The following is a 21,035-nucleotide window of genomic DNA, read 5'->3' as shown; positions in this document are numbered from 1 at the left end:
ATCAGTATTGTGGCCACAGGGAGGAGGGGCTGTTGTTTTATCTGCAGTTCGTTGGCAAGGTTCTGAATGCTGGTGTCAACGGAAGTTGGTGAGTCTGGTGAATAGAATTTTTTGGTTGTGGTCCTCTGTTGACTGGAAGTTTGAGGTGTAATCAAGTTCCTCCTGGACTTGTGCTTTGTATTTGTATGACCTGATTTTGATTTTCCTGTCGTTTGCCTTTTGGAGTGAAGTGCACTTTTTCGACTTTTTCTAGTACCAACGAGTCCACAATAGTCTCCCAAAGATTGTCAGGATTTTCAGCTATAATCAGGAACATACCATCTGGAGACTTGCCTTGCTGTTGAAGCCTTTCCGTAAATGCTGTTTAAGCTCTCGAGTTTCTTTCTGTAAACGTTGTTGAAGCTCTTGACTTTCTTCCTCTCATGCATAAATCGCTCATGGTCGTATCGCTGAAGCTCAAGTATTCGCGTCTGAGTCTCAAGGGAACGCAATTTCGTCTCCAATGGAGCCCTTTTTTTCAGCATAAAAGATAGCTGAAACTTTGAAAGATTAAATTAATCAATTTAAAATTTAGATTACCATTAAAATAAAATCATTCTTTAATCTTATATAAAAAATTTAGGATTACAGAATATTCGTCTTATCGACAAAACAGGATAAAGAATATTCTCCTAACTGACAAAACAGGAATAAAGAATATCCTTCTTATTGACAAAACAGTGTGGTTGTAGTACTTTCGTCGGCCAAGCGTTCGCTGCGCTGATCCAGACGCTAAAATGTACACACAGCCCACATACACACAGACACACACACACAAACACTTATATTACACGCAACCGACGATCCATCGCATTGCCACTGCAGAGCTAGTCGAGGTCATCGCCTCTTAGATCCGGAGGAAGAAAATGCTGAGCTCCGGCGCGCCACTCCCGTTGGGATTCACCATGTAGAGCGCCTCCGAATCGTTCGATCCGACCACCCTCTCGAACTTGGCCCTCATGTACATGAGCTCCTCGCCGGGAGAGGGCGAGGGATTCTCCCCGGGAAGAACCCCCGCGCCCATGGATACCGACTGGACGAGACCCAGGACCCTGGTATCGCTAGCGCCGCAATGCCGGCTCACCGCGTAGCCCGCCTTGCGCCCATTGCAAAACATCGACCAGATCGACTCCTGGAAGAGAAACCCCCGATTGCTGCCGCCGCGCTCGCATTCCAGCGCGATTCTCAGCAGCCCCGACGACATCTCCCGGACCAGGCAGCTCGTCGGCGTCGCGAGCTCCAGCAGCACCACGGGCTCGGATTTGGGGTCTTCTTGGACGGCAAGGAAGACGTGACCGCGACGATAGCCGTAGAGCGTCCCGACGACGATGCTGCCCACGGATTGCTGCGAGGAGGAGGACGATCCCTGGGGGAGCGCGAGCCACTTGCAAGGGGGAAATGCCGGAATCGGCAAGAAGCTCATGAACGTTCTGAGAATGCCACGGAGGAATCTGTTGTGGCGCCAGCCCGAGGCGTGCGATTGATCCGGTGGCGACGCGGCGGAGGAATCGCAGTTGCTGCGCAGCGCCACCAGCGGACCGGCAGCCATTGCCGCATCTTTCTTGTACTTGGCCCCCATGAAGAACCCTAAAAAAACCACTAGTAGATCGCTAGCCGTTCGTGGTTTTAAATGGCCAACGGACGAGACAGTCGGACGGCTGGGATTTGTTTTACTGTAGAAACCTTGTGTGTCTAGCGGCAGTGTTTGCAAAGTGGCCGATCTAATGCTGGGAAAGAACACGCCATGGAAGGAATATTTTAAGATCCTTGTGTCACATTGGAGAGAGTTTCTTAAGCGCTAACGCTGTCTTCAGCGAAAGATTATATCTTATGCCAAGAACCCTAAAAAATAGTTTGGAAGGGGGAAAAGGATTCTGGGGTTTTGGATGCTCCGCCATGGCGCCGGGAGATCGATCGCGGCGCAGGGGTGGATTCGCAGTCGGCGAGGTATGTGCATTTGCGCCGCCAGGGGCAGCGACAGCCGCGAGCTCGTGGAATGCGTCGTCGATCCATCCGAGACGATGCATCCCGAGAGGCTGCTGCTGCTGCGGACGCGGCCATTCCTCTACAAGATCATCAACGTTCTCAACAAGCCAGAGCTCGTCCCCAGCCTCAAGGAATCGCTTAAGGTGTGGGAGGGATTCGTGGATCCGTTGCTAGTCGGGGAGGCGCTCAAGCACGTCGATAGAGGCCACGCCGCGCTCGCGTTCTTCAACTGGGCAGCGACGCAGCCGGGATTCAAGCACAGCACCTACACTTACAATTGCCTCATCCGGTGCCTGGAGCTCGCGGATTGCCAGGTGATCGTCTACGACATCTTCCAGAGGATGCTCTACATCGATCTGGCTCCCACGTCGTTCACTTTTGACGTGACGCTGCGATCGCTGGGAAGAACCGGCGAGCTGGACAAGCTCAAGGTGGTGTGGTCGGAGATGAAGAAGCTCAAGCTCTCGCCGCATCCCAGCACGTATGAGTCGATCCTCCACTGCTACTGCAAGAACGGGGAGGTCGAGGAGGCCTATAAGATCTTCTCAAGGCTGATCCAGTGGCCGGAGCCGATATGCTTCCCACACCTCTTCTACAACAAGTTTATCGGGCTCCTCACGCAGACCCACAACGTCGGGACCGCCTATCTCGTGTTCCTGGAGATGATCGAGAGTGGCTACGAGGGCAACGTCGACACGATTGGAAAGCTCGTCATCGCCCTTCACAAGGCTGGGAGGCACTTGAGCGCATGCAAAGTCTTCGACGAGCGCGCGCGGATGTTCCAGACGGCTCTCACGGGAAGGCTGGGCGTGCCAGGGGACTCCATCGCGGATCACTATCTCTATCACGCGGAGAAGACAAAGAGGCTGTGGCGAGCGGCGGTGCTTAGCACCGATCCCAGGAAGAAGAGAAGATATGGTGGCCCAACTTGCCTTAAGAGGCATGGATATTGAGAGTTCTTGGGGCACAAAAAAGAGTTCGTGGAGATTATCAAAGATCTCGCTGTGGAGAAGAGCTCCTTCACTCTTCGAGGTCCAGCTCCAAGCTTCCACAGCTCCAAGGGGTGCTTGGCGATACAGAGACCTGAGTTTCTCGGACGTGGTTCAAAGGGGAGTTCCAGCCAGTTTCAAGCTTCTGCAGCTCCAGGGGATAAAAAGAGCAAGAGCTTATGGAGCTGATCGAACAGCTCCATCCGGGAACAGGGGTGCTTGGCATAGAAAGAGCTGTGGAGTTGATCGAACAGCTCCATCCAGGGACGTGGTTCTCGTCATCAAAACGGAGGAAGTCCATCGAGCTTGAAACTTCTACAAGCTCCCACCGGTGCTTGGCGATAGAAAGAGCTATGGAGAGCTCTCAAAAAGGAGGAGTTCCAGCTTCAAGCATCACAGCTCCAGAGCAAGTAAGTGGAAAGTTTTGGTGTTTTATCTCTAGAGACCAGATTTCTTATGTATGTTTGGACAGGACTTAGACGATGTCTTCTGGCCGAGGAGGCTGCCATGGATCTTGTTTGCCGGTGTCCAGTGCTATTCCGAACAAGTTGGCCGGGCAACAAAAGATGAGCTCCAGCTTCTTGCTGCCGCATCCTTCGAGCTGGCCAAGCTTCATCTCTCTGGGAAGGCTGGCCAGCGGCAGCGGCGTTTACTCGCCACGCTCGCGGTTGAAGTAGTGCAGCGGCCACGACTTGCGCGCGATCTTGCTCCTCTCGCGAAACGCCGCCATGAGCTCCTCCACGCTGGGCGCCTCCCGGAAATCGATCGAGTGCCGAGTCTGGGAAACCGCCATTGCTTTCGGCGGCTTGCCGAGCAGCTTGTGTCCCTCTTCAAGCTCGCTCTCAATCGCCTCGAGTTTTTTTGGATCCATCCCCACCTGCGAGGTAGCGGTGCTCGGCGTCCACTTGCTCGCACGCTTCCCAGTACGGGACATCCGGATGGTGGGAGTAGAAACCGTAGCGGATGGCATACAAGATCATGGGCGCCGGGTGCCCGTAGATCTTGCGCAATCGATCGCGGAATTCGCGAGCCGGCATTGGAGCCGTCACGAAGATCTTGGTGCCGCGGCGCTCCACCTCTGCGAAGTACTTTTCACATTGCCAAAATCTCGAATATACCTTTAGGGTTCTAGGGTTTTTCTTTTTACCTTTATATTAAAATGTTTTAGGGTTTAAGGGCTATCGCGATGGAGGAGGAGAGGGGTAAGGGCATGGCGCGCTCGCGATTCTTCGTCCTGGACATATTTCGATCTTCTCTTTTCTGCAGAGACTCTGGCCGATGCCTCGGAGAAGGATGTGCAGCGGCTCTTGGATCGGGTGCGGGGGAAATCCAGCAAGAAAGACAGCTCTAGCGCGCCGAATTCCAGTGCGGTATGTTGTTTGCCGGGTGGAACAGGGGGGCTAATGATCGATCCGTGCCTTCGATCAGAAGCGCTGCATTTGGGATTCTTCCAGAGCTGCCGCTACCGCGTCGGTTTGTGGCGCGCCGGCGGCGGTAGCGCAGTCGCACCAGGAGATTTTGCTGGCGCGGGAGAAGAATGCGGCCGAGAAAGGCAAGATTGAAGCCCCGGAAGACGATATCGACTGGGAAGTTGGTGATGGGAATTTCCAGTGCTTGAAGAATGGCTTAACGATAGAAGTGGAAAAGGATGTCGGTGGAAAAAAGAAAATCACAAGGAGAGCGAACGCGAAAGACAAGGTTAGTCTTTCTTTCCTCTACGATTGTTTGTTTGTTCTTCTTTTCTTTTCTCTCAACGAGTTTAGTGTTACAGGAATTCGCGGAGCTTGTTCATAAGCTGCGTCTCTTGTGTTTGCTGGCTAGAGGGAGGCTCGTGGACGCTGCCTGTGACGACACGCTACTCAAGGTTTCGAGATTGTTTTGTTTTCCAAGTGTGAGAAGTTTAAGATCTATTCTGATGCAGGGATTGGTTTATTCGCTTGTGCCAGCTCGGTTTACTTCGTCCATCGAGCCGGAGAAAACGACTGTGTCGACTCTGACTTCTCTTGTAAGATGGGTAAGACATGTTTGTTTTGTCGGGTACTTTTGCTGCATGATTTCTTATGTCTTCTTTTGTTTTGTATCTATCAGCTCAATAGCGTGATGCAAATTGCTGTTGGATCTGTGAGTGGACCCTTGTCCGAGTTGAGTAAGGTCCTTTCCCGGCAATTTGGTTCAGAAGAAGAGGTAACATGCGTTTTCTCTCTTTTATGAACTTAGTAAATCGTTTTTAGATTGCGGCGATCACAGTGGCCATGTTCCGTGCTCTGACATTTAAAACCAGGTTCGTACGTGTTGGAATCCTGTTTTACTCACGAACTAAAGTGTGGCGTGACAGATATGTCTGCGTTTTGGACGTGGCTTCCATAAAGCCCGATACAGAATCGATGCTCGCTTCGGAAAACTGGGAAGAAAATGTAGCTGACTCTAGAACAAAAGCAGGGAGGCTTTTCTCAGATTTTAGGCCTGGTGGCTCACCAGATGTTTGGACGTCGAAACGTGAAACCGAAGACTTAACAACTTCGCCAGCTTCGACATCTACGAGGGTTCTGTCCAACGACGGCCCTGAACCATCAAAACCTCAATCAACCAGCAAAAAGAGGAATCACACGCCAACTTCAAAGCCTGCTGTCAGCAATACAGATGAGACGACTCCAGCCACTCAACAGAAAAGAAAACGAAGGGGTGATGAAGAGTTCGAGCTGGAACTGGCACGGGCAATGGCTGCGACCAGTGCAGCAGTGGTATCTACACCCCAACCGGCTTCTAAAGTTGTTCAGCCCAAGCCTCCTCCGCCGGTGGTTTGGTCTCGAAAGAAAGGTCCTCTCCTGCACTGGGCAGAAGTCTTTTGTGGCGATGACAGCTCGGGAAGATGGATTCACGTCGATGCTGCTCGAAATCTGGTCGATGACGTTGAGAAAATCGAGGCCTCGAGCAAGCAGCCAGTTCGTTACGTCGTCGCGTTTGCTGGATCCGGAGCAAAAGATGTGACTCGCAGGTAGATACATTTTGCTTCAAAATGCTCGCCGTCTCATCCATTTTTTCGAATTAACAGGTACACTACTTCCTGGTCCAAGATACAGGCATTAAGAGTGGACGAAGGATGGTGGAGTGCATGTCTCTCTCCTCTTAGGCTCTTGGAATCAAATGCATACGACTCACACAGAACTTCAAACGAAGGTGACCATCTAATGCTATATGTTTTAGACTTGACGTCGTGACACCGTCAGAAAGGAACACGAGAGAAGATATGGAGCTGGATGTGAAGTCTTTTACTGAGCCGCTACCAACAAACCAACAGGTATTCGAGCATTCCATGGGCAATCTTCTTTTACCACGCGTCGTCCACAGGCGTACCGAAACCACCACTTGTATGTCATGGAACGATGGCTGACAAGATACCAAGTGCTACATCCGAAAGGGCCCATTTTAGGCACTTGTGGTGGCAAGCCTGTTTATCCCCGGACGTGCGTTCAGGATCTTCACACCAAAGAACGGTGGCTACGAGAAGGATTTGCTGTGAGAGAAGGAGAAGAGCCCGTCAAGGTATTGTCACTCACCAGAATATCACGACCAAACGACAATCGCTTTTGTTATTGCAGATCATAAAATCTCGTAATTTGGCCCGCAAAGTAGAGGGAGCGCCCGACGAGCCTTCTCTAGTGCTCTTGTTCGGAAAATGGCAAACCGATCCATGGCAACCTCCGCCGGCAGTGGATGGAATTGTTCCAAAAGTAAGGCCTCAATCTCTTTGTGTATCTCTGAGCGTTTGTTTTGTGGATTTAGAACGAGCGAGGCCATGTGGATGTATGGTCAGAAAAATGTATACCTCCTGGAACCGTGCACCTCGCGCTCCCGCGGGTGACCCCGGTCGTCCAGATGCTGGGGATCGACTTCGCACCGGCAATGGTCGGGTTTGAGATCCGGCAGGGGCGCTCGGTACCAGTTTTCCAAGGGGTGGTCGTGTGCGATGAATTCAAGGACGCCATCCTACAGGTAAGCAAACTCCCGTCACACCGTTTTCAGAAGCTGATACTGTGCGGAGAAAAACCAAAGGTGTACCGCGCCGAGGAAGAGCGAAGGGAGGCCCAGCTGCGAGAGAAGACCGAGGCACAAGCGGCTCTACGGTGGAGGCAGCTGCTGCGTTCCATGGTGACGAGGGAGAGATTGCGAGCAGCGTACGAAGACAAAGGTGTGAGCAGCAGCGTCCCAGAGGCGGAGGAAGAAAAGGCCCGGGCTGCTGCTGACCATTCGAGTGCTGCTGCCAGTGATGATCGCGCAGCGAGGAGGAGGCCCGCAAAGGCGGATGATGAGAACCACGTCCACAGCTTCCCGGACGAGTGGCAGAGCTACGACGAGGAGGCGTGCGTTCGGATCAAGCGCTGTGGCTGTGGCTTTGAGCTGCGAGTGGAAGAAATGTAAGGTATGTTTTCATCTTTCAAGGATAGAATCTACAAACTTTGATGGCCTTGGAGATGGCAAACTCTCGCCTTTTTAGAGGCATGGAGGACAATCACCAGGTAAGTTGGAGACAGAGTCGTTAAGATGAATCGTTTTGGGATGTTGGGTGATGCGTGCAGATAAAAGCTATCGGAACCATATTAAATCCGTGCTCGAAAACATCGCCTGAAAGCAATCGGTGGCTAAGGTCTGTGCAACAGCCTTGTCATCGCTTTCCAAACTTTGAGCTGCCATTTTGTAGCATGAATTTTAATCCGAAGTTAACTCATCTTATTAGTGGAAGAATAACAGCTTTGAGCAAATATTTAATTTGTTTTCCCTTTGAGAGTTAAAATGATATTTAAATACTCTAAATCTTGCTGGTGGTGCCTGCACTCATCTTGTCAAAGGTTTGTGCGCATATCTCGTTTCACAGGCAAGTCCCGCATTGGCAAAATTACGATCCAAGCTCTACTACTTGCACATAACCATGAGGAAGATCAGACCTAGTGTGCTCTAAATGGTTACTAAGGTACATCCACACCAAAAGAAAAAAAAATTTATGTTGCTTCTAATAACAGTGTAAGGCTTTCTAGTTTGTGACCATCAACAAACTCTCTTAGTAATATTGCAACTATTATTATTAAGATTTTTAGACAAAATATTGCAATTCTTATTTTGTAAAGTTTCTTTATTTGAAATATTACCATAATAGCAAAGCCAAGCTTCTAAGATTCATAAACAATAGGACTAGTATTTTCCAGTTAACAAGAAAATGCTGAATTAATAAGGATATTATAAATATAATAGCCTTCAAAGCACAGAATCAACCGAGCCGAGAATTTGTGAATTGCTCAACAAGCATCGCGAAACTTGAATGGCTATGATGGATGGTGTATGACCCATCGCTGGAAACCATGGGACATGGCCATTACACCAGAAAATCTGGTGATTAGAGCAAGTTCATCAAATGTCTAAGTAAGCATTAACATTTAAGCACGGGAATCTCGCAGAGTTTTGCCGCACTCAAATTATTCTTTTGAGATACTTTTTCTCTTTCTGGCCAGATGGAATCTTTTTCTTTTATCTTTCTAAAGGTATTCTAAAAATATTCTTCGAAGCATTACGTGGGATTGAAGCAAAGGTGATTTACAAAATAGCACACCATAGCTCCCATCGGATCCTGCTAGTTCCTCTCGCTCCATACGCGAAGTTCCGCTCCCCCTCATCAGCGCGTGATCTTTTTTCTTGTGCGAACAGACGATGAATATCGGCATAGGGATAGCGCTTACTGCTGCTGCTGCGGTTGCAACACCCGCCGTAGTTTCTGCGGGCATCGCAGCTGCTGGTTTCGCGGGGACGGGGATCACCGCCGGATCAGCAGCGGCGAGTATCATGAGTCTTTATGGTGGTGCTGTTCCTGCGGGAAGTCTGTGCGCCATTCTCCAGTCTGTAGGCGCTGCCGGCCTTTCCACTACCGCTGCAACGGTAGCCTCTGCTGTGGGTAGTGGCTTTACTGCCGCTTGCATCGCGTACGTATTCTGAAAAATTCCACTATGAAGCTTTGTGTATGATAACTTTTAAGAAATTCATGACTTGTGAACGTGGCTCTCTGACGATTATCGCCATATCTCGACGATATTGCCATCCCCACTGGAGGTAAGTCCCAGGTAAGTAGAGTTCTCTACTTTTCCAAGGCTTTTGCTTGTCGATATGTACATCAACTGACCGAACGAATGGCCAAACTGTGTTGCGGGGCATCATTTTTTTTTTTTTTCCCTCCTGTTTCCGTTCTAAGATTTGATTCGCGCAGGTAGGAGAAACCGAGATGAAAGAAGCTTAAATGCAACAAAGGTAACAGGCCCAAGATCTGCTGCTGGTGATGCCCCCTCCAAAGTTCATGGCAGCGGCAAGAGCATCGATGTTGCTGCTCGTGCTGCGGAGAAGGACTCGGCACTCTGCCATTCACTGGAGACCGGGGGCGAGGTCGGGCTGCAAGATCAAGCTCAGGATGTCAGGCCGGAACGTTCTCATCAACTTCTGGGTACTTTTGTGCCAGCTTCAGTGTCTGATTGGATGCACGACGTTCAACTACACCTTGAGGCTCTTCTGCATTGGATTCACCAAGCGGAGGCCGAAGAAAACTTGCTACGCTGTGTCAAGTCAGATCACGGTCAGAGTTCAATGCAGCCGGCTGCTCGGGTATCGGGATTTGCAACCGCAATCATCGCAGCAGGACGAGGATGCTCTCTCGCAGGGAATGGAGGCTCCCTCCAAGCTCCGAGCTCCAGACCACGCTCCATATGCATGTCCTTCCACGCCCTCTCTTCCAGGTTAAATCCAAAGTTCTTGCTCCAAGCTCCAAACTCCAAAGCCGATCATCAAAACTGGGACGTAGCTCTGCGTCCTTTTCATCTTTCCAACGCTTCCACATCCTCTACACTCCATGCTCCATCCATGCTCCAAGCTTTCATGATCCCAGCTCCGAGCTCCAAGCTCCAGCCTTGGTCCTTGCTCCAATCCTTGTGCTCCAAGTCACGCTCTGCTCCATGCTCCATGGCGTTGCCACTCTTGATTGGAACTGTTCCTCACTGGCAATATCAATGGATTGGGCTGGCATGTCAATCTGGATCATGTAAAGCTTCTGGTTAAATATGAAACTACCGGCTGATTTGACCCGAGAGTGGAAAGAGGAGAGATGTTTTAGTCGATGAGCATTGACTTTCGTTGGAATGGGGTTTTGATGTCTTACCGAGTCAACGCAAATTGATCAAGGTTAATCTGAAGAAAGATTTTCGAAATAACCAACCAAAATGGCTTTATTGTTTTTTGAACTTGAAGGAACCAGCTGGCCTGACACCAAAGTATAGTATCATCTGTTCTGTTGTAGCCTGGCAGGCTGGCTAGGATAAATAGGTGGTAAATGTAGTTGTTTGTGTGTGGTAAAGTAAGTATGAGCTGGACTGGACACTGAACTGATGGCATGGATGGGAGAGAGAGATTGATTTCCGATTTTGATTGATCGTATAGTTCGTGACTCATGATTCCGGACCTACGTACGTAGCAAACGGCCCCTACGTAGCCGTAGAGAGAGAGCTGTATAGGTATATAATACTTTGAGAAGCGAGCTCCAGGAGGAGCGGTCGTTGTCTCCCTGGAAAATTTGATTCTTCCGTTTCGTCGTCTCGGACGGAGCAAAAGATAGGCATGTCGATGGTCGAATCCCAACAGACAAAAGCAAAAAACAATTCAAAAAACAAACAGAAACTTTTGTATTTTCATTTTTTTTCCTAGAGAAAACATATTTGCAAATGTTGGAAAAGAGAGACTGATTTTCCAGCCTAAAAGTGAAGCACTGGCACGCAGCCATGGGATGTGAGAATCACTCACTCGAGCGCCCCAATTCTCTTCTCACGTGTTCTGCGTTGCTCTGCTCTACTGTGGCTTTCGATTCAAGCTACCTTTGAAACGCTACGTACCCCGCTATAAAACGAAGGAGAGAACAAATAGATTCATAGGCCTTTGTTTTGGGCGATCGAAACTCTCGATCGATCGAGTTGGTTCTCTCCTGTTCTTGTGAATCAAAATCGAGTTCTTTGTAGTGCATAGAGATGGAGCGTTTCTTTGTGCTTGGATTCGTGGTAGTTCTCGCTGCTTCTTCACTGGCAGCACCCGTGAACAAGAACTTCAACACCGACTTCGCGGTGACCTGGTCGCCGGATCACGTCAACACTCTCTTGGGTGGTAGTGCTCTCCAGCTCCGGCTCGACAATTCATCTGGTAGAGAAAAGGGATCCTCTCACATTTTTCTTCCTTTTATTGATCTCACCGTCTCGATTGGAATCCTCTGATTGTTAGGATCTGGATTTGCATCGAAGGGCCAGTTCCTGTTTGGAAAGATCAGCATGGACATGAAGCTAGTTCCGGGAGACTCGGCCGGAACAGTCACAGCATACTACGTAAGTTCCAGATCACGATTCACGATTCGATCTTGAGAGCATTTCGATCTGGATCTAACATAGCATTTGCTTTGCTGTTTTCTTGCAGCTCACATCGGGCCAAACACCCAATCGAGACGAGCTCGACTTCGAGTTCCTGGGAAACGTTTCCGGCGAGCCATACATTCTCCAAACCAACATATACTCCAATGGAGTTGGAGCGAGAGAGCAGCGGATCTTCCTCTGGTTTGATCCCACCACAAGCTTCCACTCCTACTCGGTGCTCTGGAACCAGCACCAGATCGTGTAAGCAAGACAAAAATCTCTTCTTTCTCTTCTCTCGAGCTCAAAGTTCCTTCCTTGGCACAGATTCCTGGTGGATGAAATCCCGATCCGCGTCTTCCGCAACAACGAGGCCAAAGGCGTCGCGTTTCCGTCCAAGCAATCCATGGGTGCTTTCTCGAGCATCTGGAACGGGGATCAGTGGGCTACTCGCGGAGGGGTCGTCAAGATCGACTGGAGCAAAGCTCCGTTCGTCGCGTCGTATCGAAACTTTGCGGTGGACGCCTGCGAGTCGGGCAAGGTTGAGGCGTGCTCGGCCATGGCCGGTTCCGCGTGGTGGAACCAGGAACGCTACCGCTCGCTCAATCGGAACCAGCGCCACAGGCTCAAGTGGGTCCAGAAAAACTACATGGTTTACAACTACTGCATCGACACCTCGCGCTACCCCACGCCTCCGGCCGAATGCAAGGACGCTTTCTAGGACTGGTGCATGGTGGCTTCCATTCTTGCACACGGCTGAAGCTCTGGGCTGTATCGAAATCGGGTGAGCTCCATTTCGTCCTTGGGTGGCAAGTTTACATTCCAAAGTTGCTTTGTACATTTTGTTATTTCATTTGTGAAGTTGATTCTGCTCTGAAGCTCAAACTTGATTTCAAAATTCAAAAGTTTCCATAGTCTTTGTACATTTTCATGCATTTTGTTACTTTGTTATTGTGGTTGAACCTGTTCTTGGGTGGCAAGTTCAAAATTCAAGAGTTTCTTTGTACATTTTCTTATTTCCTGGGTAAGCTCGGCAGTTTCAAGCTGTTCTTTAGTGGGAACAAAAGTTTCTTCGTGCATTTTGTTATTTCCTAGGAAACTCAGCAATTTTGAACCTGTTGTTCAGTGGCAACTTTAAATTTCAAAGGTTTCTTTGTACATTTTGTTATTCCAGTGTGAACTCTGAAGATGAACCTGTTCTTGAGTGGCAACTTCAACTTACAGAGTTGTAACAATGACATGATAACAAGAGTCAAATCTCATCTTTAAATCAAACATCGTACATTCTGTTGTTTTCTCGTGATTTCAAAAAAGTTCGAATCCGTCCTTGATGACAGCCAATCTTGAGTTCAAATGTGCGTGTCTGGAGCATTCCATCATCACAAACTTAGGAATCTTTACCCCTTGTTAAAAAGGTGGTAAATTTTGTTGAGCGTAAGCTTAGCATACAATGTGTGAGAGTTGGACTTCCATCACATAAGAACAATACTTATATCTTGATCACCCTCATTCTCCTATGCAAATCGCAGCGCTTCCTCCCATTTCTGGGAGTTCTCGTGCAGCCAACGCCATCCACCTTCGAAACCACTCCGCATTTCAATCCATTCTCTCCTGTCACTTCCCCGTAGAGTTTCCCTGTCCCTGCTCTTTCGATCCTCACCTTGCAATCCTTCCTGGAAGAACTCGTCTTCCTCGCATCGTCTGGACGAACTCCATCTCCTTCTTTCTTGCGATGATCTTCGTGACCATCAATGGAGAGGCCAAGGAATCCCCTTATCACGTCCCGGAAGCTCCTGGCCTCCGATCGATCCTTGGGCTTTGACAGCTCCACCCTGACTCCAACTCTCCTCTCGAAAATCCTCGCGCAGCCCAGCCGGGTCGCGATGGAGCTCCTCGTCCCGCACACCACGTTGGATTGCATCTCGAGCTTGGTGAGAACGTCCAGCGATCGCCGAGCTCCATTGGCACCCTTGTTCCAAGCGTAGTCGAAAACATGGAGTAGCTTCTTCTCGGCTGCTAGCGCTGATTCCTTGCTTCCTGTCTAGAACAAAAAAAGAAGAAAAAGATGAGCAAACTGGCGAGAGAAAAAAATACCAAGAACTTACAGCAGACCATCGAAATGCCAGTGAGTATCCTCGAGCAAAGATCTCGGAGAACAATCGAGGTCCTTGCCGGAAGATCTGCGTGAGAACTCTCTTCTCGGGCAGCCATTTCTCCAATCCAGTCCAGCCTTCCAAGTGAGACCCTCCTTGCCCGTAAGACTGTAGCCTTTGCCTCACATTCTCGGCCTGTCCGAGGTACACGGCCACCACATCTCTCCTGTGTAGCCTCTTCTTCTTTTTCCTCTTGCGAGAACTCGAGCACGGCCGGACGATCCCCAGCTCGTAGATTCCGGGACGAACAGCGCTCTTGCTGGGGAGATTGTGGAGCCGGTACCTCGATCCGCTAGGGCTGTCCACTGAATCGCGCCAGTCCGAGTGCCCGATCAAGATCTAGAGGATCGGCGTTAAGCGGAGACCAGGATCCAAGAAGTGGAAGAAATGCGCCAGGATTTGGAAAGGGAGGGAGAGATGTGGTACCTTCCAGCGCGTGAAGTAGCGATCGTGCTTCACTGCGAAGCATTCCTCGCGGCGCATCCGGCAGGGCGACGCCATGGATCTTCCTCTAGCAACGGACAAATTTTCACTTTGGCGCCCTAGGTTCCAGGATTCGAACCCCTGACCTTTCTCATCTCGGACTCCACGTCAGCCTCCAGCTCGGGCACTCCACCTCGGACTCCACCTCGGGCACTCCATCTCGGGCAATCTTTGTGTAGTATCTCTATTCTTTCCTTTGCTCAAACAAAACTGTGCATCACATCGTCTCCCCCGGAGGGAGCTCCGGATGCTTGGCAGGAATTCCGAGTATCCGTTCCATGTCGTAGCGAACTTCGATGTTCCGGATGCTGTATCCCACCACCATGAGCCAGTATAACAATCTCGCCAGTTCTTTCGCGCTCGTCTCGGTCGCAGTTCTCTGTGAGTGATCGCATCGCACAGGAGATCTAAAGAGAGAAAAGCATATGGCTGCTACCTTTAGCATTGCAGCGTCCGAGATTCTTATCAAGCGTTGCACGAATGTGTTCATGGCTTCCACTGCGTCCTCCCCGGCGCTAGTTGTCAGCTCCTGCGAACTCAAAAACTTCTCATCCAAAACTTTAGGAATGAACTGAGGTTTGAGTACCTGTAAGTTTTTGGGCTCCAGGTTTTTCAAGTAGTCGAGAAGCTCGTTCTGGCCAGACACCTTGCCTCGCTCTAGTTGCTGCTGAAGCTTTTCCACCTCCGACTCTAAGAACTCGATGTATTCCACGGCGTCCATAGCCACCGGGCCATCTTCTTTGTGCCACTTCAAGACGCTCCCCTGGACTTGCGACTTTTGTACCTTACTCTCGAATTCGGGACCAAACTGGAACGAGCACAAAAATCATCTTTGGTATCAGACAAGACTTACGAATATCATTTCATCTTGCCTTCTCGTCTTTGGGGGCCGGAAGTGCCGCCTGTTCTAGACTTTGTTGCAACTCGAGACGGTATTGCGCATTTCTAAACATATATCCTGTCATTAGGACGCTATACATGAGCTGAGCAAGATTCTCAGCCACCTAGAAAAGCACAAGTGTTTTAACCACGAAGAAGGACCAACAAACTAAAACCATTACCGTAGTGATAGTTATCTCGAAAAACTGTGGAGGAAGCGTTCCAAGCATGTTCGTCACTGTCTTTCGCATAGCCTCGACCACCTAAGGTACAGAAAAAGGAGTTTAGTTGGCAGAAAAATCACAAATCTTTACCTGTTGAGGAGCTTTTTGGATGAAGAGTTCCATGAACTCGGGCTGGACATTTTGCACATACTCCAGCAACATATCTCTCCTAGTCTTGGACTGGAAGAAGAAATCAAAAGCATTTCCTCCCAATCAGTATAGAATCCATCATATAAAAAATCCATAGAAAGAAGAACATTCTAGTCGAAACAAGAGAAAAATCCAGAGCTTCAAGCAAGAAAGAAGAACCTTCTAGTCGAAACAAGCAGGAGAAAAAAATTCTAATCGAAAATGCAGGCCTAGAATTTCTTACAAGAGATCGATTGCCAGCGGACGAAGCAGAGGAAGAAGTTAATTCATCGCCAGACGATGCCGATGAGGTAGCCGCGGCGCAGCTAGAATGCTTCCTCCCGCTCCGCCATAGCCCTATTGCAGAAAAAGCCCTGGACGAGCTCCACGCCTGCTTTGCCCGATTGTGATCCGGCCAAGACGCCAAGGAAGAAATGGCGCTTGCACTAGTCGAGGAAACGCATGGCTTGAGCCAGCACGCCGGTTGCAAGCAAGCCATACCCTAGCAATCGCCTCTGTGGCGCTGCTCGCTTGATCAATCCGCCATAGCGTCTGGAAATTAGGGCTCATAACTGGAGCCTGACGTGTGCGGGTTGCTACCGTCCGATGGGGGAAATGGACGGCCCTGCAACCTCCTCCTCTTCACCTCTAAGCTTGGGTTTAGGGTTTAACGCGGATCGCTTTTGATTACTTTACTCCTTTTTTTTGTTCCTCGTGGAAGATTCTAGCGTAACGCAATATCTTGATTTCTTCTGGAGCAAAATCTTGATTTTTGTCAAAGTGTCCTGTAATTTGCAGGAGCTGGATGGAATCAGGAAAAGCTATGGACGAGAGCTCAAGCCCACAAGTTAGTCTTCCTCCAAGGTTTCCTCTTTTTGTAAAGTCGACTCCACACTGAGAGTTTGCTCTCTTTTCTTCTTCTCTCTTTTTTTTTTTCTCTTTGTTCCAGGGATGAATCTCAAGTGGGCGATTGCGATCGCCACAGTGGCTGCCGCTACATTCTTCGAGCTCCTTCGCAACTTCAATAGATTCTGGTATGAACCAAAGCTCAAGCCCGGCCAAGCTCCACTTCCTCCAGGCTCTCTCGGATGGCCAATCTTTGGAAACATGGCATCGTTCCTTCGGGCTTTCAAGTCCCACAATCCAGACTCTTTCATCACCAATTATCTCCACAAGTTAAGCTCTCTCTCTCTCTCTCTTCTCATGAAAAACTCAAGCATTTTTCTCATGAAAAACTGAACCTTTTCGCTTGGGATCTTGTCCTTCTCAAAGGTACGATCGAACAGGAGTCTACAAAGCTTTTCTCTTTTGGCAGCCAACAGTGCTGGCGACTACTCCAGAGACATGCAAAGTGGTTCTTTCGAGGGATTCTTTGTTTGAGACTGGATGGCCGAGCAGCACAAGGAGACTTATCGGCACGCGATCTTTCGCTGGAGTTACCGGCGAGGAGCACTTGAAACTTCGCAGGCTCACGGAGCCAGCGCTCAGTAATCCCAAGGCTCTCGAGGATTACATCCCTCGCATGTCCAGCAACATAAAGAGCTGCCTGGAAGAGTGGTCGTGTCAGGAAAGAACTCTCTTGCTCAAGGAGATGAGAAAGGTATGTTCTTGCTCAAATCGATTTTGAGTTGGTCTCTGAATGGGAATCTATATAGTACGCGTTTCGTACCATTCATGATATTCTTTTCAGCAAAGATTCGGGCCTGGACGTGGAAGAAGTTTCATCTATTTACTATGAAGTGAACCAAGGAATACGTTCTCTACCGATCAACTTGCCAGGAACTTCGTACAATCGAGCTCTTAAGGTAAAAACTTTGCTTTTCCCAGGCTTGTCTCTCCAGCCTATGATAACAACCTTTTTTCTGTGCAAGGCTCGCAAGAAACTCGATGTACTGCTTCACCGAGTTCTCAACAAGAGAAGATTTTCGGAGAAACCTGAGAAAACAGACACACTTTCGCTGCTTATGGATGCCACTGACGAGAACGGGAAGCATTTGGACGACAAGCAAATTGTAGATTTGCTAGTGATGTATTTAAATGCGGGGCACGATTCGACTGCTCATCTCATACTGTGGCTACTGATTTTCCTACTCAAGCACGAAATTGTCTATGACAAAGTTAAGGTAGTTTGCTTCTTTTCTCCTCTCTTTGTTAAACACCGTTTTACTGCTGACATGCTGACAGGAAGAACAAGAGCTCATCGCGTCTCAAAGACCTGTTGGAGAGTCGCTCTCTCTATCGGACGTGAAAAAGATGTCATATCTTTCAAGAGTAAAGTTGCGATTCATAGCTTTGTCTCATCTTCTTTTCCCTTTTGTACCAGGTGATCAATGAAACCTTGCGAGTGGCTAACATATCTCCAATGGTTTTCAGAAGAGCTGTGACTGATGTTGAAGTTAATGGTGATTCTTTCCGGTTCTTAGTTTCTCTAGACTTATAAATCGTATACAGGCTTTACAATTCCTAAAGGCTGGTATGTGGAGCCTTGGTTGAGACAAGTTCATATGGATCCTGCCGTGCACTCCAATCCTCAAAACTTTGATCCGGATCGATGGGCTGTAAGTGTTGTCTTTGTTTTTGCGTTACTGTGACAAAACAAATCCCTGCAGAGAAATGAAGTTCGTCCATTCACGCACTTACCATTTGGACTTGGAAGTCGAACATGCCCAGGGAACGAACTCGCGAAGCTCGAAGCATGCATTATAGTCCACCATTTGGTGCTCGGCTACGAGTAAACAAACTTTATTTGTATGTGTATCTTTACGTGTTTGTTCACTGTGTGCTTGTGCTATTTGCAGCATGAAACCGCTGAATCCAGATTGCGAAGTAACTTTCCTGCCGCATCCAAGGCCCAAAGACTACTTTCCAGTTCAAGTTCGCAGACGTAGATAAATCGGTGATCACATCACGCAATCGAAGGACAGATGAAGACTCGAAGGACAGGTGAAGATGTTTACTCTCGAGAAGCAATCGTTATAAGGAAAGATATTTGGAAGATAATGCAGAAAAATCTCTTTTTTATCAGGTTTTCTACCTTTCTTTTAACCTTTCCTGAGTGGAGAGCTGGCAGGAAATTCAAGGAAGCAAGCTTGGTGCGAAGAAAGCGTGGCAGCGCTGGTTATTTCTCGAAGACGAATGTAAGAAGCGCAAGAAATAGGTCCGTTTCTTAAGGTGTAAGTTGCCCTCTTTTGGAGGCTAAGCTATAGAGTAAAGGGTCTTTGTGTTTTCTCCATGTTGGGACACAAGGACACGAATGGCGCTCGCTTCCTCGATCTCTAAGGCAAGTCACACCGAAAAATCCAAGAATTTTCTATCTCATGGGCTGTGATCTTCACAGGTGCTCGAACGATTCAAGCGGAATCCACGCGCTGCGATCACCGACAGTGGTAAATCCAGGGAGAAGGCCAGGATATCGTTTCCTCGATTGGAATTCAGGGAGAGGAACGAGGCCAAGTTTGATCTGGTGGCACGGCTCGACTTGACGCTCAGAATCTCCATGCTGTCCAAGGTGAACTCCGAGATCCAGCGTCGCTCCTTCTCGGCTTTGCTGCTCTTCACGGCGGTGTGTCTCATCGGCCCTTCGGCGGCTTTGGCTATGGAGGTGGATGATATTCCAGAGTATGGCCCAGGGCTTCCAAAGAAGGATTTAGTCTTCCATGGGGGAGTTTTTCTCGCTAGAGTCCAGAGGCCAATGGCATTGTCAACCACGGCAACTTCACTGGTCAGTGAATCATCTCGCGGCGTGTTTATGGAAGAAAAACTCGACGTGGAAAACGAAGAAGAAGAACTCGAGGAGATTCTTGAGCTGAGTATGGTGGTGCCAAGATCCGAGCTCACAGCATTCGACGTGTTTATTAATCTCCCACAAGCGAGCGAGAGCTCGCCGATCACTCTCCCGGAGTTTGTTGGCTCGTTTGCGAGTGGCGAGATCGATAGGCCAGGGTATCGACGAGTGAAAGTTCGGTTTGGAATAGGTGACAAGATCAAGCTGCTCCATCTGGAGAAGGAAAGGAGTGTTCTTGTCGCAATTGTTCGTCATGGAGCTACCAAAGGCGTGGAAATCACGATTAAAGACATTGATATAGAGCTAGAATAACAACTATAAATCAGGAAAGACTGTACTTTAAATATAATAAATCATTACATCCATTTAAATTTCAAACAAAAGACAACAAAAAATTATTTTAGAAAAAACATGTCTCATCATGGTTTGCTTAAGCATGGTAGTGAATATACCTAGAATATATTTGAATATTTGAAGATTCTAACAGTTTTTATTTATTTAGATTAATCTTGTATTTATAATTTATAAACATATTTATAATTTTTAAACTTTCCTAGACACTTCTTAGTATATTATTTTCTATTCTACCATTTAATGGTTAATGCAATAAGATTAATTTTGATTTATAAATTATAAACATTTTTTATAATTATTGATCAATTGGATTATTGAACGACACTACTATTAAATAAACCAAGTGTTGTTGCATGCAATGTGTGGCAAATTATTCTTGAAATAATTTGAAATAACTTGAAATTTTGGTACATGCCCAAACCAATTTTCAAGTTTCAATGAGTATGAGGATAAGGAGACTGTAAAGTACCCAGGTACATGCATTTTACAGCCACTTTGTTGACACCTTGTCACCAGATCTAAAGCATCAACTCTCACAATCCTATAAATTGAAAAAATGAACACTATTAAATATGAAAAATTCTAGAAGCCTTTTGATTGTTTTTGTGGCTTGGATTTCCTCTAGAACTTTATAATCCCCCAGTCTTCCAACTACTGCCTCCTCATGCCCTGGGGAGGACATGCCTCCAACCTTTCTTGGGGCTAATATATTACCTATTTTGAAACGTAGCATACTTCAGCATTTTTGGTTGTTATTTGCTCTTGGCTCTAGTGTAAACTTACAAGCAAGCCTTTTTTAGAAGAAAAACAAGAGACTTTCTACATGCTCAACTTTAGCCAATTATGATGGTGAAGATGTTTGCAATCACAACCCTTTTTTTTTCCTACAATCACCATAATAAAGAGAATTCTTTGCTAACTAAAAATCCAAAATGTTAGCTTGGAAATTGGATCACCAATCACTGGCCCCAACCTATGCTATGTGCTGACACAGAGATCTCCCAACATGTGAACCATGATTTATAAAACACAATAGTACACATTGTAGCTCAAATTCCATTTCAATCATATTAAACACATGTTAATTTCTTACCTCAGTCCAATCAATGCTAAGCAAATTTGTACCAATTTGCCATTGGCTAAACAAACATCCACAAATTTTTTACTGAAACCATGCATACTAAAACTACACTAGGCACTTTTTCAGTAGGAAGAAGTTGTTGCAAATTTGCAAAAACTTGAAAAACAGTGTTGCAGTACATAAGTGCACTCTAAGCCAGTCTATGAAGTCAGCATTGAGGAAGAGTGATGTGGCAAGGTGCTAGATTGATTCAATTTTGTGCTAGAAGTCAAAGGTCCCATAGCAACAAAGCATGAGATGACTCCCTACAGAAGGATGCAAGTCAACAATGCATTGAAGTGGATATTTTGGCTCTATTGTGATTGATGACCAAAAGTCTGGCTCATCCATGGAATATATCAACTAGTGTCTAACTAAAAAATGAAGAATGCAGGTAGCCAGCTTCATACTCGGAAAAAAACGTGATCCTTCTGCTTTTTAAAGTCCAATGCTCTCAAGGGGGGGGTTGGGCCTGAAT

At 47.8% G+C, this 21,035-nt stretch overlaps 8 protein-coding genes across 12 annotated transcripts; 5 read left to right on the top strand and 3 right to left on the bottom strand.

The window, feature by feature from the left end:
• Window positions 1-697: 697 nt before the first annotated feature.
• On the bottom strand, window positions 698-1,620 carry LOC9630642 (protein MIZU-KUSSEI 1). Its single transcript, XM_002975475.3, has one exon. It carries the CDS (start codon window positions 1,616-1,618, stop codon window positions 887-889), a length of 732 nt encoding a protein of 243 aa, XP_002975521.2. The 5' UTR covers window positions 1,619-1,620; the 3' UTR covers window positions 698-886.
• Window positions 1,621-1,897: 277 nt separating this feature from the next.
• LOC9630641 (pentatricopeptide repeat-containing protein At1g74750) lies at window positions 1,898-4,120 on the top strand. Its single transcript, XM_024680747.1, has 2 exons — window positions 1,898-3,424; window positions 3,487-4,120. The coding sequence occupies exon 1, from the start codon at window positions 1,926-1,928 to the stop codon at window positions 2,976-2,978; it is 1,053 nt and encodes a 350-aa protein (XP_024536515.1). The 5' UTR covers window positions 1,898-1,925; the 3' UTR covers window positions 2,979-3,424; window positions 3,487-4,120.
• Window positions 4,121-4,198: 78 nt separating this feature from the next.
• On the top strand, window positions 4,199-7,757 carry LOC9630640 (DNA repair protein RAD4). Its single transcript, XM_024680622.1, has 15 exons — window positions 4,199-4,216; window positions 4,281-4,384; window positions 4,443-4,712; window positions 4,786-4,878; window positions 4,936-5,028; window positions 5,103-5,198; window positions 5,246-5,295; window positions 5,350-6,009; window positions 6,067-6,191; window positions 6,242-6,312; window positions 6,363-6,557; window positions 6,614-6,745; window positions 6,798-7,007; window positions 7,068-7,531; window positions 7,592-7,757. Exons 1-14 carry the CDS (start codon window positions 4,201-4,203, stop codon window positions 7,431-7,433), a joined length of 2,481 nt encoding a protein of 826 aa, XP_024536390.1. The 5' UTR covers window positions 4,199-4,200; the 3' UTR covers window positions 7,434-7,531; window positions 7,592-7,757.
• A 3,043-nt stretch (window positions 7,758-10,800) lies between these two features.
• Window positions 10,801-12,354, top strand: LOC9630051 (probable xyloglucan endotransglucosylase/hydrolase protein B). The gene is made up of 4 exons (XM_002975637.2): window positions 10,801-11,231; window positions 11,310-11,410; window positions 11,499-11,695; window positions 11,759-12,354. Exons 1-4 carry the CDS (start codon window positions 11,063-11,065, stop codon window positions 12,150-12,152), a joined length of 861 nt encoding a protein of 286 aa, XP_002975683.1. The 5' UTR covers window positions 10,801-11,062; the 3' UTR covers window positions 12,153-12,354.
• A 255-nt stretch (window positions 12,355-12,609) lies between these two features.
• Window positions 12,610-14,214, bottom strand: LOC112348278 (protein EFFECTOR OF TRANSCRIPTION 2-like). The gene is made up of 3 exons (XM_024680502.1): window positions 14,011-14,214; window positions 13,537-13,923; window positions 12,610-13,472 (listed from the first exon to the last, which is right to left on the bottom strand). Exons 1-3 carry the CDS (start codon window positions 14,083-14,085, stop codon window positions 12,921-12,923), a joined length of 1,014 nt encoding a protein of 337 aa, XP_024536270.1. The 5' UTR covers window positions 14,086-14,214; the 3' UTR covers window positions 12,610-12,920.
• A 13-nt stretch (window positions 14,215-14,227) lies between these two features.
• On the bottom strand, window positions 14,228-15,863 carry LOC9630638. 2 transcript variants are annotated; one of them, XM_024680500.1, is made up of 7 exons: window positions 15,544-15,863; window positions 15,261-15,350; window positions 15,129-15,209; window positions 14,940-15,071; window positions 14,654-14,875; window positions 14,504-14,611; window positions 14,228-14,446 (listed from the first exon to the last, which is right to left on the bottom strand). In XM_024680500.1, the coding sequence occupies exons 1-7, from the start codon at window positions 15,796-15,798 to the stop codon at window positions 14,285-14,287; spliced, it is 1,050 nt and encodes a 349-aa protein (XP_024536268.1). In that variant the 5' UTR covers window positions 15,799-15,863; the 3' UTR covers window positions 14,228-14,284. The 2 variants fall into 2 exon arrangements, with proteins under 2 accessions (XP_024536268.1, XP_024536269.1); XM_024680501.1 differs by having other exon boundaries at window positions 14,504-14,596.
• A 153-nt stretch (window positions 15,864-16,016) lies between these two features.
• Window positions 16,017-18,320, top strand: LOC9630050 (ent-kaurenoic acid oxidase 2). Of its 3 annotated transcripts, none has more exons than XM_024680498.1 (10): window positions 16,017-16,146; window positions 16,249-16,474; window positions 16,572-16,899; window positions 16,955-17,104; window positions 17,171-17,422; window positions 17,484-17,570; window positions 17,623-17,701; window positions 17,751-17,857; window positions 17,909-18,030; window positions 18,098-18,320. In XM_024680498.1, exons 2-10 carry the CDS (start codon window positions 16,251-16,253, stop codon window positions 18,189-18,191), a joined length of 1,443 nt encoding a protein of 480 aa, XP_024536266.1. In that variant the 5' UTR covers window positions 16,017-16,146; window positions 16,249-16,250; the 3' UTR covers window positions 18,192-18,320. The 3 variants fall into 3 exon arrangements, with proteins under 3 accessions (XP_024536266.1, XP_024536267.1, XP_002975682.1); XM_024680499.1 differs by having other exon boundaries at window positions 16,017-16,163; window positions 17,171-17,416; XM_002975636.2 differs by having other exon boundaries at window positions 16,017-16,163.
• A 30-nt stretch (window positions 18,321-18,350) lies between these two features.
• LOC112348280 lies at window positions 18,351-19,454 on the top strand. Of its 2 annotated transcripts, none has more exons than XM_024680504.1 (3): window positions 18,351-18,472; window positions 18,546-18,579; window positions 18,637-19,454. In XM_024680504.1, exons 2-3 carry the CDS (start codon window positions 18,553-18,555, stop codon window positions 19,393-19,395), a joined length of 786 nt encoding a protein of 261 aa, XP_024536272.1. In that variant the 5' UTR covers window positions 18,351-18,472; window positions 18,546-18,552; the 3' UTR covers window positions 19,396-19,454. The 2 variants fall into 2 exon arrangements, with proteins under 2 accessions (XP_024536272.1, XP_024536271.1); XM_024680503.1 differs by having other exon boundaries at window positions 18,355-18,456; window positions 18,513-18,579.
• The last annotated feature ends 1,581 nt before the right edge of the window (window positions 19,455-21,035 follow it).

Source organism: Selaginella moellendorffii, unplaced genomic scaffold (genome assembly GCF_000143415.4).
Source record: "Selaginella moellendorffii unplaced genomic scaffold, v1.0 SELMOscaffold_28, whole genome shotgun sequence".
NCBI classification, from domain to species: domain Eukaryota; kingdom Viridiplantae; phylum Streptophyta; class Lycopodiopsida; order Selaginellales; family Selaginellaceae; genus Selaginella; species Selaginella moellendorffii.
Note: the sequence above shows the minus strand (reverse complement) of the source record. Positions and strands in the feature narration are given on the sequence as shown.

Excerpts from the sequence above, each read along its gene's own strand:
- LOC9630642 (XM_002975475.3), bottom strand. The coding sequence starts at position 1,618 with ATGGGGGCCAAGTACAAGAAAGATGCGGCAATGGCTGCCGGTCCGCTG.
- LOC9630641 (XM_024680747.1), top strand. The coding sequence starts at position 1,926 with ATGCTCCGCCATGGCGCCGGGAGATCGATCGCGGCGCAGGGGTGGATT.
- LOC9630640 (XM_024680622.1), top strand. Across the intron at positions 5,199-5,245 it reads AATTTGGTTCAGAAGAAGAG|ATTGCGGCGATCACAGTGGC; the intron begins GTAACATGCGTT and ends AATCGTTTTTAG. Across the intron at positions 6,746-6,797 it reads TGGATGGAATTGTTCCAAAA|AACGAGCGAGGCCATGTGGA; the intron begins GTAAGGCCTCAA and ends TTGTGGATTTAG.
- LOC9630051 (XM_002975637.2), top strand. The coding sequence starts at position 11,063 with ATGGAGCGTTTCTTTGTGCTTGGATTCGTGGTAGTTCTCGCTGCTTCT. Across the intron at positions 11,232-11,309 it reads CCGGCTCGACAATTCATCTG|GATCTGGATTTGCATCGAAG; the intron begins GTAGAGAAAAGG and ends TCTGATTGTTAG. Across the intron at positions 11,696-11,758 it reads TGGAACCAGCACCAGATCGT|ATTCCTGGTGGATGAAATCC; the intron begins GTAAGCAAGACA and ends TCCTTGGCACAG.
- LOC112348278 (XM_024680502.1), bottom strand. The coding sequence starts at position 14,085 with ATGGCGTCGCCCTGCCGGATGCGCCGCGAGGAATGCTTCGCAGTGAAG. Across the intron at positions 13,924-14,010 it reads GCTACTTCACGCGCTGGAAG|ATCTTGATCGGGCACTCGGA; the intron begins GTACCACATCTC and ends CCGATCCTCTAG. Across the intron at positions 13,473-13,536 it reads TGGCATTTCGATGGTCTGCT|ACAGGAAGCAAGGAATCAGC; the intron begins GTAAGTTCTTGG and ends TTTTTGTTCTAG.
- LOC9630638 (XM_024680500.1), bottom strand. The coding sequence starts at position 15,798 with ATGGCTTGCTTGCAACCGGCGTGCTGGCTCAAGCCATGCGTTTCCTCG. Across the intron at positions 15,210-15,260 it reads TCCAAAAAGCTCCTCAACAG|GTGGTCGAGGCTATGCGAAA; the intron begins GTAAAGATTTGT and ends TCTGTACCTTAG. Across the intron at positions 14,612-14,653 it reads TGGAGCCCAAAAACTTACAG|TTTTTGAGTTCGCAGGAGCT; the intron begins GTACTCAAACCT and ends TTGGATGAGAAG.
- LOC9630050 (XM_024680498.1), top strand. The coding sequence starts at position 16,251 with ATGAATCTCAAGTGGGCGATTGCGATCGCCACAGTGGCTGCCGCTACA. Across the intron at positions 16,475-16,571 it reads ATCACCAATTATCTCCACAA|GTACGATCGAACAGGAGTCT; the intron begins GTTAAGCTCTCT and ends TCCTTCTCAAAG. Across the intron at positions 17,858-17,908 it reads TTGATCCGGATCGATGGGCT|AGAAATGAAGTTCGTCCATT; the intron begins GTAAGTGTTGTC and ends AAATCCCTGCAG.
- LOC112348280 (XM_024680504.1), top strand. The coding sequence starts at position 18,553 with ATGGCGCTCGCTTCCTCGATCTCTAAG. Across the intron at positions 18,580-18,636 it reads TCGCTTCCTCGATCTCTAAG|GTGCTCGAACGATTCAAGCG; the intron begins GCAAGTCACACC and ends TGATCTTCACAG.